The sequence below is a fragment of the Oncorhynchus gorbuscha genome, linkage group LG11 (genome assembly GCF_021184085.1).
Source record: "Oncorhynchus gorbuscha isolate QuinsamMale2020 ecotype Even-year linkage group LG11, OgorEven_v1.0, whole genome shotgun sequence".
In the NCBI taxonomy this organism is placed as follows: domain Eukaryota; kingdom Metazoa; phylum Chordata; class Actinopteri; order Salmoniformes; family Salmonidae; genus Oncorhynchus; species Oncorhynchus gorbuscha.
Genome location: NC_060183.1, coordinates 51,559,087 through 51,572,141, shown reverse-complemented (window position 1 = coordinate 51,572,141; position 13,055 = coordinate 51,559,087). Strand labels below are relative to the sequence as shown.

The window sequence follows — 13,055 nt, the reverse complement described above, 5'->3', positions numbered from 1 at the left end:
GGAATGGAGCAAAGCACAGGCAAAATCCAAGAGGGAAAACCTGGTTCAGGCTACTTTCAAACAGACACTGGGCGACAAATTCACCGGAGTTGCTTATCAAGACGACATCGAATGTTCCTGAGTGGCCTAGTTACAGTTTTCTTTAAAATCGGCTCAAAATTCTATGGCAAGACTTGAAAATGGCTGTCTAGCAATGAACAACAACCAACTTGACAAAGTTTGAAGAATTTTAAGTTAAATATTCTACAATCCATGTGTGGAAAGGTTTCATAATAACATTTCTTCCACTGACATTCAAGTATTTTGTGTAGATTGTTAACGCAAAAAAAGACAAATCAATTTTACTCGCACCTTGTAACAAAATATGGAAAAGGGGTGTGAATACTTGTGTTACCACCCTAGGGTCATGCACTACTCAAAGCAAATGTAGAACTTATATTATTCAAAAACATAAAATCTGATTTTTGGCCACATCGCCCAGCCCTATATGTATTTGCTGTTGATTATTCAATGTTAAGTCTTTTTTACACTAGAAAAGCCAGGCCTCTAGCCATCACATTCTGAGCCAATTCCCAGTTGTTTTAGCGTCAACATTCTAATAAATCCTTTGGTTGTGTTTATGAAGGTCACAGAATACGGAAAAAAATCGAAGAATACAATAGGATTTTCATTAGTTTGTTACTGTAGGCTATGTAAAAAAAAAAAAAAAAAAACATGCTAAACTACACAACTCAAGTGTTAATCCATTATTTTGTTTTGGCAGGTCTTAAACATTATGTACCTAACACGCTGAGCATTCACATATTATTCAATTGTTGCATCCAAACTGCTCATGAGCGTCTGCCTAGCCAGGCGCTAAAATATAACTTTGTTCTACTTGTGACGCGTTGCACATCCTTCCTCTCCCATCTCCTCATTGGTTTTTAGGAGCATATACCCACATTGGTGATTGAAAGATGAACTAAGTTTCTTACTCCAGTACAGTTGGTGGTGGTAATGCACCTTAAAATTGGTTGCTAACCACTACAAAGTCCAAAGAAGAAGACTGAAGGAGGAGAGATTACTAGAAACTAACTTGGTTTACCATTTTATCTGTTGATTAATTGTCAGAGGACCTTTTGCTAGCTAGCTAAATTGCCACGAATGTTTAAAGCTTTTCGACATGTCCCCAAATTAATATAGTTGGTTCAGAGGTCTTTTTCATATTTCAACCTGCGGTCCTGATCACGTCAGGTGTGGATGGACATAATCAACATACATGCGCCCCTGGTGTAGTCAGCTGGTTAGAAAATAACAGAATAGCATATTTTAAGTTTGATTATGTTACAAGTCTGTGCTTCCTTGCCTATATGCAGCCGTGAGTGCTCAGGTGTTGAATACATGGAACCGCAGTCATCTTTGGAAAAAGTTACATTTTGAAATAGAGCTCATTTGCTAAATGTTTTGAGTTGTTTGGCAAAAGCAGTTATTTTATAAACCTTATACTATGCTTTTTCTGATATGTAATATAAATCAAAATGTCGGACCTGCATGAACCTAGGATTAGAAAAAAGTTATTATTTTGGTAAGCTCCATTCCCTTTGTCAATTTCACACGCTGCTCTGTTCCCTCAGTGTCTTCATTCACAATTGAAAAGATTGTCACCCATCAGACTATTGTCAATTGAAACTTGTCTTTAGGCTACATATATGAGTGAAATTAGTTTCAATATAGTTTAGGTGTAGTTTTGAGCGGCCATTATCAGATGGGCAGCCAACTGTCGGGTGAAGGAAGGGGTAAATGACACGTCCTCCTAAAACTGGTTATAACAAACTGATTGTGATGAAGGAAAAATGTATACAGTAGAGTATTACAATATTATTTTGTACAATATTATAGTCTATGACTCCAAATAGATTGTAAAAAAATATTTTTAAAATAAAATTTACACGTGGTGCCTTGAGTAAACTACCTGCTACTCAGGCCCAGTTGCTAATATTAGCCTATTATTCATAGATTTGGATAGAAAACACTCTGAAGTTTCTAAACCTGTTTGAATGATGTCTGTGTATAAGAGAACTCATATGGCAGGCAAAAGCCTGAGATAAAATCCAACCAGGAAGTGGGAAATCTGAGGTTTGTAGTTTTTCAAATCATTACCTATCGAATATACAGTGTCTATGGGGTCATATTGCACTTCCTAAGGCTTCCACGAGATGCTAACATTCTTTAGAATGTTGTTTGATGCTACTACTGTGAAGGAGGGGGGAATGGGAGCTGAATGAGTCAGAGGTCTGGCAGAGTGGCATGAGCTGATCACATGTGCTCACGTGAGAGTTCCCTCTGTTCCATTGCATTTCTACAGAGAAAGGAATTCTCCGGTTGAAACATTATTGATGATTTACGATAAAAAACATCCTAAAGATTGATTCTATAGTTTGTTTGACATGTTTCTACGAACTGTAATATAACTTTGTCTGAACTTTCGCCTGGACTTGCCCGCGCATCGCGAGTTTGGATTGTATACTAAACGCGAACAAAAATGAGGTATTTGGACATAAATGGACGTTATCGAACAAATCAAACATTTATTGTGGAACTGGGATTCCTGGGAGTGCATTCTGATGAAGATCAAAGATAAGTGAACATTTATAATGCTATTTCTGACTTCTGCTGACTCCACTACATGGCGGATATCTGTATGGATTGTGTTGTTGTCTGAGCGCTGTTCTCAGATTATTGCATGGGGTGCTTTTTCCGTACAGTTTTTAAAAAATCTGACACAGCGGTTGCATTACTGAGAAGTGGATCTAAAATTCCACGCATAACAGTAGTATCTTTTATCAATGTTTATTTTGAGTATTTCTGTAAATTGATGTGGCTCTCTGCAAAATCACCGGATGTTTTGGAACTACTGAACATAACGCACCAATGTAAACTGAGATTTTTGAATATGAACTTTATCGAACAAAACATACATGTATTGTGTAACATGACGTCCTATGAGTGTCATCTGATGAAGATCAAAGGTTAGTGATTCATTTTCTCTATTTCTGCTTTTTGTGACTCCTCTCTTTGGCTGGAAAAATTGCTTTGTTTTTCTGTGACTAGGTACTGACCTAACATAATCGTTTGGTGTGCTTTCGTTGTAAAGCCTTTTTGAAACCGGACACTGTGGCTGGATTCACAACAAGTTAATCTTTAAAATGGTGTAAAATACTTGTATGTTTGAGGAATTTTAATTATGGGATTTCTGTTGTTTTGAATTTGGTGCCCTGCAATTTCACTGGCTGTTAGCGAGGTGGGACACTACCGTCCCACATATCCCAGAGAGGTTAACGTTAGCTAGCGCTAGTCGGCTGAACCTGTGCAAAAACTCCGGTATTACTCATTCTGTAGCTTTATATGTTCTTTTTTTTAAATGCTGAGACATGTTTGGCATAACTGAAACTTAAGTCGATCTCAGATCGATTGTCTGGAGCCAAGTTAACCTCCACTTTCATGTAAATAAATAAAAGTAATGACCATCATGATTTTAGGAAAAGAGGATGATTTTGTACATGTATTAAACTGCGAGTTTGACCAATTCCATCCATTTGCATATTAGAAATAAAACAAACAAAATCACGTGTTTACAGTAACAGTATTTTTGCCTATATATTTTATGTAAAATGAGCTGGGCTTATATTTGCATTAAGGCCAACCTTTTCTAGAGAATCTTGATCTTTTTTCAATAAGTACCATTATTTTATTACAACCTATTTTTTATTTTTTTACTCAGAGAACTTGAGGGGCAAATAAAATAGCCCGCTGACTGAATTTGGCTCACGGGCCACCAGTTGACAACCCCTGACCACCTTCACCCCTCAATCCAAGACACATCTACATTTATTTTTAACAGTTTTATCAAATGACAGTTGTGTCTGCACTGGCTTATACCATCAAGGCCTCCATTGCACCACATAGGGCTACATTTCCATCAACAGTCTACATCCAAATCACAAAACATCCAAATAAATGGAAAACTTAAATTACAGACACAGAAATCATTTCAGTTTGTGACAAAACAAGCAATTCATGGTGTACAGAATCATTGTACAATCTAAAAATCGCTGTGAAATATATTTTCAAAATATTGTATTTTCAGTTGTTTGAAGCTGGTGGATGAAACAAAGTAAAACACTCAAGCGCACGTGTTATCCACTAGTTTCCATAGCCACCAAATGTTGTGGGGAAATGGGATGCAGGGAAGGGGGAAAGTCTGACAGGGTCATAGCGCCTCCCGACCCCTCCTGTCTCAGCCTCCAGTATTTATGCTGCAATAGTTTGTGTCGGTGGGCTAGGGTCAGTCTGTTATATCTGGAGTATTTCTCCCGTCTTATCCGGTGTCCTGTGTGAATTTAAGTGTGCGCCCTCTAATTCTCTGTCTCCCTCCCCTCCCGGAGGACCTCAGCCCTGGGATCATGCCTCAGGACTACCTGGCCTGATGACTCCTTGCTGTCCCCAGTCCACATAGTCATGCTGCTGCTCCAGTTTTAACTGTTCTGTCTGTGGCTATGGAACCCTGATCTGTTCACTGGACGTAGACCCTGTCCCAAACCTGCTGTTGGCCTCTCTCTACCGCACCTGCTGTCTCTAATTCTGAATGATCGGCTATGAAAAGCCAACTGACATTTACGCCTGAGGTGCTGACCTTTTGCACCCTCTACAACCACTGTGATTATTATTATCGGACCCCGCTGGTCATATATGAACATCTTGAACATGTTCTGTCATAATCTCCACCCGGCTCAGCCAGAAGACTGGCCACCCCTCAGAGCCTGGTTCCTCTCTCGGTTTCTTCCATGGTTCTGGCCTTTCTAGGGAGTTTTTCTTAACCACCGTGCTTCTACATCTGCATTTCTTGCTGTTTGGGGTTTGAGACAGGGTTTCTGTACAGCACTTTGTGACATCGGCTGATGTAAAAAGGGCTTTATAACTTCATTGATTGATTGGTTGTAAATGACTTAAATGTTAAATGTAAATGTTTGTTTATATTCAGCTTAAGTGTTGTTGCAATTCACCTAGCTTCCACATGGGTGAGACATTCTACATGTAGCATCTTCAACTGAATTGACTATTTCATAACATTACATGGCAAAAATAGTAGCACTGGGAAGTTACATCCTGAGTGATAAAGTATATGTTTTGAATTACTTTGCCCGCAGCTACACACTGCAGTTTGAGTTGACCGCTGCAGTGGTGCACATTATAGAGTGTTAATTCCCTTCATCTGAACAGCGGAGTGTCAGCAACAATAATGCATGTCTTTTCAGTGCTCACACCATAACAGAGAAAATAAAACACTTGAGAATAAATGTACTTGGGAATCATTTCTTAGCCTAATACAGAAGCATGTCTGTTCTATGCCATCTCCAAACCAGCCCCCTTATTCTATATTTCTGAGAATAACCTCCCCATCCTGCCTCTTACCGAGCTGACGTCCCAGATCTTTAGAGTCTTGTCGTCAGATGCTGAAACCAGGAGGTTGGAGTCTGAGGACCAGGCGACATCTGAGATCCCCTGCAGATGACAAGTGAAAGGGCAACTTGGTTTGTGCCACACTAGAGGCATATCCATAAAAATATATATATAATGGAAGCTTGAACTCACAAGTTTGTGTCCCGATATTGTTTTCTCAAACTTTCCATCGTAAGCTCCCCAAATTTTTATCAGTTTGTCAGCAGCTGTAAAACATATTTCAAGACAGGTTACATAAGCATTTTCTATTGAAATGTAGTGTTATCATTAGGGATGGGCATTTGAAATATTTTCACCACTAGAATAATGTTCTTAAAAACCTGGGCACTTGCTGCACAACTAGGGAAAGACACCAGCCGCTGCCCTTCCCCCACCCTGCTGCAGTAGCAAACAGAGCAGCACTATGTAAGACAGGAGGGAGAGAGAAAGTAGCCATATTTGCACTAGTCAGACAATATTCTTGCTGCCATAGCATGGGATAGCATCTGGTTAGTGATGGAATAACCGTTACATACAGCACCTTCAGAAAGTATTCCCACCCCCTTGACTTTTTCCACATTTTGTTGTGTTAAAAAGTAGGATTACAATGTATTTCATTGGGGGTTTTTGTCAAGGGGTGTGAATACTCTGAAGGAACTATACATGCAAGCACCAATGTCCATCAAATCACACTCACAAATCTTACATGCACTGTGCTCCATATATTATATATACACACACACACACACACACACACCCCCCTCTTTCTTCCTTGTGTTTGGTGAGAAAGCAAACATCAAAAGGATATAGGCAACAGGTATGACAACATTGAATGTATATATTGAACAAATATATTTAAAAAACACAGGTACACCCTGTGCTGGGGACAACAAAAGGACACTAAAATGTGAAGTTTATCTTGATTAGATAAGTATTCAACCCAAGTCAATGCATGTTAGAATCACCTTTTGCAGCGATTACAGCTGTGACTTTTTCTGAGTAAGTCTAAGAGCTTTGCACACCTGGATTGTACAATATTTGAAGAACAGTATAATTTTCACAATTCTTCAAGCTTTGTCAAGTTGGTTGTTGATCATTGCGAGACATCAATTTAAGTCTTGCCTTAGATTTGAACCCAATTCGTTTTTTAAAAAGGTTATTGTCCTGCTTAAAAGTTGAATTTGTCACCCAGTATGTTGGAAAGCAGACAACCAGGTTTTCCTCTAGGATTTTGCCTGTGCTTAGCTCTATTCCGTTCCCATTTATCCTAAACTCACTAGTCTTTGCCATTGACAAGCATACCCATAACATGATGCAGCCATCACCATGCTTGAAAATATTTAGTGGTACTCAATGACATGTTGTGTTTGCCCCAAACATAACAACTTTATGACCTGAATATAAAGTTAACTTCTTTGCCACACTATTTTGAAGTGCCTTCCTACAAACAGGATGCATGTTTTGGAATAGTTTCATTCTGTACAGGCTTCTTTCTTGTCACTGTCAATTAGGTTATTTTTGGGGAGTAACTAAAATGTTGTTGATCCATCCATAGGAGAAAACTATCACTGCAATTAAACTCTAACCGTTTTAAAATAACCATTGACCTCAGTGAAATCCCTAAGCGGTTTCCTTCCTCTCCGGCAACTAATTTAGGAAGAAGGATGCCTGCATCTTTGTAGTGACTGGGTGTATTGATACACCATCTAAAGTGTAATTCATATTTCACCATGCTCAAAGGTGTATTTAATGTTTACTTTTTTTACAGAGTGAGGTAGTCATTCAGAAACCTTGTCAAACACCATTGTGCACAGAGAGTGAGTCCATGCAACGTATTATGTGCCTTGTTAAGAACATTTTTACTCCTGACGTTATTTAGGCTTGACATAAGGGGTTGAATACTTGTTGACCCACTGACATTTCAGCTTTTAATTTTTAATTCATTTTTAAACATTTATATAAACATAATTCCACTTTGATATCATGGGGTATTGTGTGTAGGCGAGTGACAAATATCAATGTAACATTTTTTTTTATTCAGGTTGTAACAACAAAATCTTAAGGGGTGTGAATACTTTCTGAAGGCACTGTATTGCGATATTATATAAACTCCAAGTGTCGATTTGCATTTTTTAAAAAGGTAGCGATGTTGGCGCTAGTCGCCCACACCTGCGCAAAAACTATGGTATTTCTTTTGTTCTCCATCTTTTTAAATTGTTTGAGCCAAAATGTTTCCAGCTATTTCCATGAATGATGAAGACTCATTTTCTCATGCTCTCTCGTCTCTCTGCAGCAGACATATAGTGAGCAATATGTTTGGAACATCAAATCGCAATACATAGAATCGTGAGAATACATACCGGCACCCAAATATTGTAATTAAATTATATTGTCCCTGCCAATTCCCAGCCCTTTATCTGGTAGTGCCTGTTTTGACTGCCTCAAAATCGACGTAAAGAAGCTAGCTATGCTAACCAGCTAAGTTAGCCAACTAGCAAGGCTAACTGAGACGGTTTTGCTGCGCTCTCCATCCTTGTCTACAACAACTCCATTCAAGTTTAACAACAGCCAACCTGTTGGTTGCTCGTTGTAGTCTACTGCTTCTCATTAAGGTAACTTAATTCCGTAGTTTGAATTCCATTTTGCGCAGATTCGAAATATCCCACTTCACTTGCTAGGCTACATATGGAGCCTCTGACTGTAGTTCCGCTTTGATCGCCTGACATGTTTCACACCTGTGCAGGCTACACGCGTCATTTTTATGCAGTGCCCGTCAAAACAAACGGTCAAATTTTTGTTTATTAAATTAATGTCAAATGTCATGATAGGCTATAGACTTGTATGGCGCAAAGACAAAGCATTTTCATTGTTATAAGGCCTATATTTATTATTATTTTTAAATGAATACTCTCGTAAGTAATGGAATACTAAAGTGTTTGGATATTCGATTAGAAATTCTCTGGTACTTTGGTATACTTTTTAGCCCGTAGTTCTGAAAGTATCGCTCGCAAGCCAAAAAGCTAAATTGCATACTAAATCACATATGTGCAGATATGTGCACCACGTCATTGTTCGCTCTCTGGAACTTGAATTGCTAGGGGGGCGGCCAACGTGGGGGAATATGGCGCAGCATATCTTCCATAAAAATGGTCACTTTCAAACTAGGGATTTCATGTCTAATTTAGTTAAAACAGTAATTCTGCTCATAGATTATGCATGTACAGTATGAACTAGACATCCAGCCCAAAGCAGGGGGTTTAAGTTCGCCAAAGTTCCGGAGCATGTCTAACTGTGCCTTCCTTTAGTTATCATGCAAGAGTTATCAGTTCATTTACATTGAAAGAACATTGCATTTAATTAAATGTTATACATTTTATTCTACAACACCGTGTGCATGAAAGTTACAAGCCTAATAGCAGTATTCGGTAAACCTACTGTTCTAACCCCACCTAAAGCACTCATCATAAAAACTTACATGAACTGGCGAGCCACTCTCCACTGGGACTGAACTTGACAGATGAAACTGCTTTTGTGTGGCCGGCTAAGGTGAATTTCAGGGTGTAGTTGGGCTTGACTGGTGCCGACTAAATAGGGGAAGTAAACATTTGGAACAGGAAAGCAGTTCAGTTGATATCTGTAGAAGCATTTAAGGCAATTTCCCGTAAAAATAAACATAAAAGATTCAGACACTATGTAAATAGCAGAGACACAGGACAATCTGGCTACATGGTATATTTGAGTATCAAGTGACAGAGGTTTCATCAAAGCAGGTCCCAGGGAACCAATGGGGTAGTAGCCCATCTGTACAAATCCATAGGAAAAAAACATTTGAATGGTAATAAGGCTAGCCATTGTCTTCTGTCAGATGGAATCATTCTAACGTGACATGCAGTTACCAGGAGCCATACCTGCAGACAGCTGTCACACTATCTGGCGACAATGAGGGCAAGCATGAACCCATACCTTACTCTGGCTGGCAGATGCAGATGACGTTTTAGTGGCCTCTGTTTCTGGTTTCTTCTCCTCTGTTGCCATGGTGATAGTGATGGAGCCGAGTGGGATTGGTTCGTGAAAGCACGTGGGACAACCAGCCTGCAAAAGAGGAGAGCAGAAAGGAATGTTCATTATGCCAAGATGTAGCCGACTAAACTCAATTCCATGGTGAAGGACGTTTCTGATGAAGTCCAACTGAGTTGAGCTGAAACCAGGCTTTGTGGAACTCAGCTCTGACTACGTCGATTCTCCCAAGGTCAATACTTCAACAACAAAAACTTCTTATGAAACGCTTACCCTGTATCCATGTCTGTCCTCTGTAGGTGTGCCTTTGTTTGCAAGAGTATGTAATGATGAGTACCATTTCATATGTAATGTGTATATCAAACTGTATTCCTACCACGTAATACTGTGCATAAAAGTATAAGAATAAATGTACAGTTGAAGTCAGAAGTTTACATACACCTTAGCCAAATACATTTAAACTCAGTTTATCACAATTCCTGACATTTAACCAAAGTAAAAATTCCCCGTCTTAGGTCAGTTAGGATAACCACTTTATTTTATGAATGTGAAATGTCAGAATAATAGTGGAGAGAATGATTTCATCACTTTCCTCACATTCCCAGTGGGTCAGAAGTTTACATGCTCCCAAATAATAATTGAGTGTATTTCCTTTAAATTGTTTAACTTTGATCTAAAGTGTTGGGTAGCCTTCCACAAGGTTCCCACAATAAGTTGGGTGAATTTTGGCCCATTCTTCCTGACAGAGCTGGTGTAACTGAGTCAGGTTTGTAGGCCTCCTTGCTCGCACACGCTTTTTCAGTTCTGCCCACAACATTGCTATGGGCTTGAGGTCAGGGCTTTGTGATGGCCACTCCAATATCTTGACTTTGTTGTCCTTAAGCCATTTTGCCGCAACTTTGGAAGTATGCTTGGGGTCATTGTCCATTTGGAAGACCCATTTGCGACCAAGCATTAACTTCCTGAGTGATGTCTTGAGATGTTGCTTCAATATCTCCACATAATTTTCCTTCCTCGTGATGCCATCTATTTTGTGAAGTGCACCAGTCCCTCCTGCAGCAAAGCACCCCCACAACATGATGCTGCCAGTCCAGTGCTTCAAGGTTGGGATGATCTTCTTCAGCGTTCAAGCCTCCCCCTTTTTCCTCCAAAAATAACAATGGTCATTATGGCCAAACAGTTCAATTTTGCTTCATCAGACCAGAGGACATTTCTCCAAAATGTATGATCTCTGTCCCCATGTGCAGTTGCAAAACGTAGTCTGGCATTTTTATGGCGGTTTTGGAGCAGTGGCTTCTTCCTTGCGGAGTGGCCTTTCAAGTTATGTCGATATAGGACTTGTTTTACTGTGGATATAGAGGCTTTTCTACCTGTTTCCTCCAGCATCTTCACAAGGTCCTTTGCTGTAGTTCTGGGATTGATTTACACCATTCGCACCGAAGTACGTTCTTCTCTAGGAGAGAACGCTCTCCTTCCTGAGCGGTATGACGGCTGCGTAGGCCCATGGTGTTGATACTTGCATACTATTGTTTGTATAGATGAAAGTGGTACTTTAAGGAATTTGGAAATTGCTCCCAAGGACGAACAAGACTTGTGGAGGTCTACAATTGTTTTTCTGAGGTGTTGGTTAATTTCTTTTGATTTTCCCATGTCAAGCAAAGAGGCACTGAGTTTGAAGGTAGGCCTTGAAATACATCCACATGTACACCTCCAATTGAATCAAATGATGTCAATTAGCCCATCAGAAGATTGAAATGCCATCATTTTCTGGAATTTTCCAAGCTGTTTAAAGGCAGTCAACTTAGTGTATGTAAACTTCTGACCCACTGAAATTGTGATACAGTGTATTATCAGTGAAAAATTACGTGCAAAGTAGATGTCCTAACTGACTTGCCAAAACTATAGTTTGTTAACAAGAAATATGTGGAGTGGTTGAAAAACGAGTTTTAATGACTCCAACCCTAAGTATGTAAACTTCAGACTCCAACTGTACAATAATTATTAACAAAAAAACTGAAATGTAAAACAAAGTTACGTTTGTCCTCTGAAGAGGGGGTGGGTGGGCCAATTAAATAAATAGCAGGTAAAAAGCTTTGCGTGTCTAGAAAAAAAGTGCCAAGCAAGTCCAAAGGTGTACTGCAAGTCTATTTTAAGTTAAATAAATGCCTTTATTAAGTTCCTGTGCCAAATAAGGTAACAGGGTTGAAGTTTCTTCAAATCTGCCAAAAATGTGCCAATTTAATAAATACATGTGATCTGTACATTTTGCTTGTGTATTACAAAAATAATCTCCAAAATCATGTATCAATTTGTTTGTCTTCATGCCGTTTTAAAAACAAACGCAGACATTGGAGAAAACCTATTTACGGTTAAGACCAGTAACAATGAGTAAGGGCAAACATCATAAGCCGAGTTAGAATAAGACATCTGATCACCATTTTGCACTTGGAAAGGTTGGTTTTATTATAGCTAACAAATAACCAAATAATTGATGATCACTAAATAAAAGAAATCCATTGGAGTTTCTCAAAATGCATACTACCGTGCTCTGAGCACACAAATTGGAACACGGAGGGCACTTCTCCAATGCATACTCGTTTGCATGCTTCAAAATATGTACATCGATACAAGCTCCAACAGAAAGTATAAAAAGAAATGACGCAACCACGTAAAAATGTCACATAATCTACTGAAATCAATGGCAGACATTATTTGCGCAGATCAAGAGAAAATACACTTCCGACTTCAGAATGAAATGTTGAATATTCACATCTCAAATGTTGCGTGACTAAAATATTTTATGTTAACAATTACAGTACCAGTCAAAAGTTAGGACACACCTACTCATTCCAGGGTTTTTCTTTATTTTCACTATTTTCTACATCAACTGGTAAACTCTGATTTACCATCCCAAAATATCCCTGCAGAACATGTATTTGCGCTCCTACTGGATGGAAACTACAAGTGTAATGGCTGTGCTCAATACAATGGAACTTATAAATGTTGTTTGTTGTTATGGTCTAATGGTCTAATGTTGTTATCCACATGACTGTAAGTCAAAAAGCAGCCCTTCAAAACAGCCCCAAACATGAAAACATATCCCAATCAAAAGGTGTTATCACGTGCTCCACTAAAGCAGTTATTTATCTTATAACTCATCCTTGTGGTATAAATGATGTGGGTAAAACAAAGCGCGAAACAAAAGGACGTATCTCGGAGCACCATTAGGTGTAAAAACTCGACTTCTCCAGTTGCGGCCCACTTTTTGGAAGAAAACCACTCGATTTTGTCTCTACGTTATATTGGCATCGAACATGTCACCCTCCCTAGGAGAGGGGGTGACCTCGACAATTCATTGTTAAAACGAGAGGCTGCCTGGATCTTTCATTTAAAGACCCTTGCTCCCTTAGGTCTCAAAGTAGACTTAGATCTGAAGCCATTCTTGTGATTTTGCTATTGTAAATGTTTGTAGGCTTATGTAGCTAAATTGTATCTATGATCGTACGCTATCCATTTATGTTTCCTGTATGCTATTTTAATATATGAGAATTAACCAATGA

The 13,055-nt window shown here is 39.0% G+C and overlaps 1 protein-coding gene across 1 annotated transcript in view; it reads right to left on the bottom strand.

Moving 5' to 3' along the window:
- LOC124048893 (WD repeat-containing protein 5) overlaps positions 1–13,055 on the bottom strand; it is a 31,494-nt gene that overhangs the window by 16,400 nt on the left and 2,039 nt on the right. The window contains exons 2-5 of the mRNA XM_046370061.1: positions 9,442–9,570; positions 8,954–9,062; positions 5,632–5,705; positions 5,452–5,541 (exon numbers count right to left, since the gene is read on the bottom strand). Of these exons, the coding sequence (XP_046226017.1) occupies positions 5,452–5,541; positions 5,632–5,705; positions 8,954–9,062; positions 9,442–9,513 (345 nt within the window). The 5' untranslated portion in view covers positions 9,514–9,570. The remainder of the gene's footprint in view (positions 1–5,451; positions 5,542–5,631; positions 5,706–8,953; positions 9,063–9,441; positions 9,571–13,055) is intronic.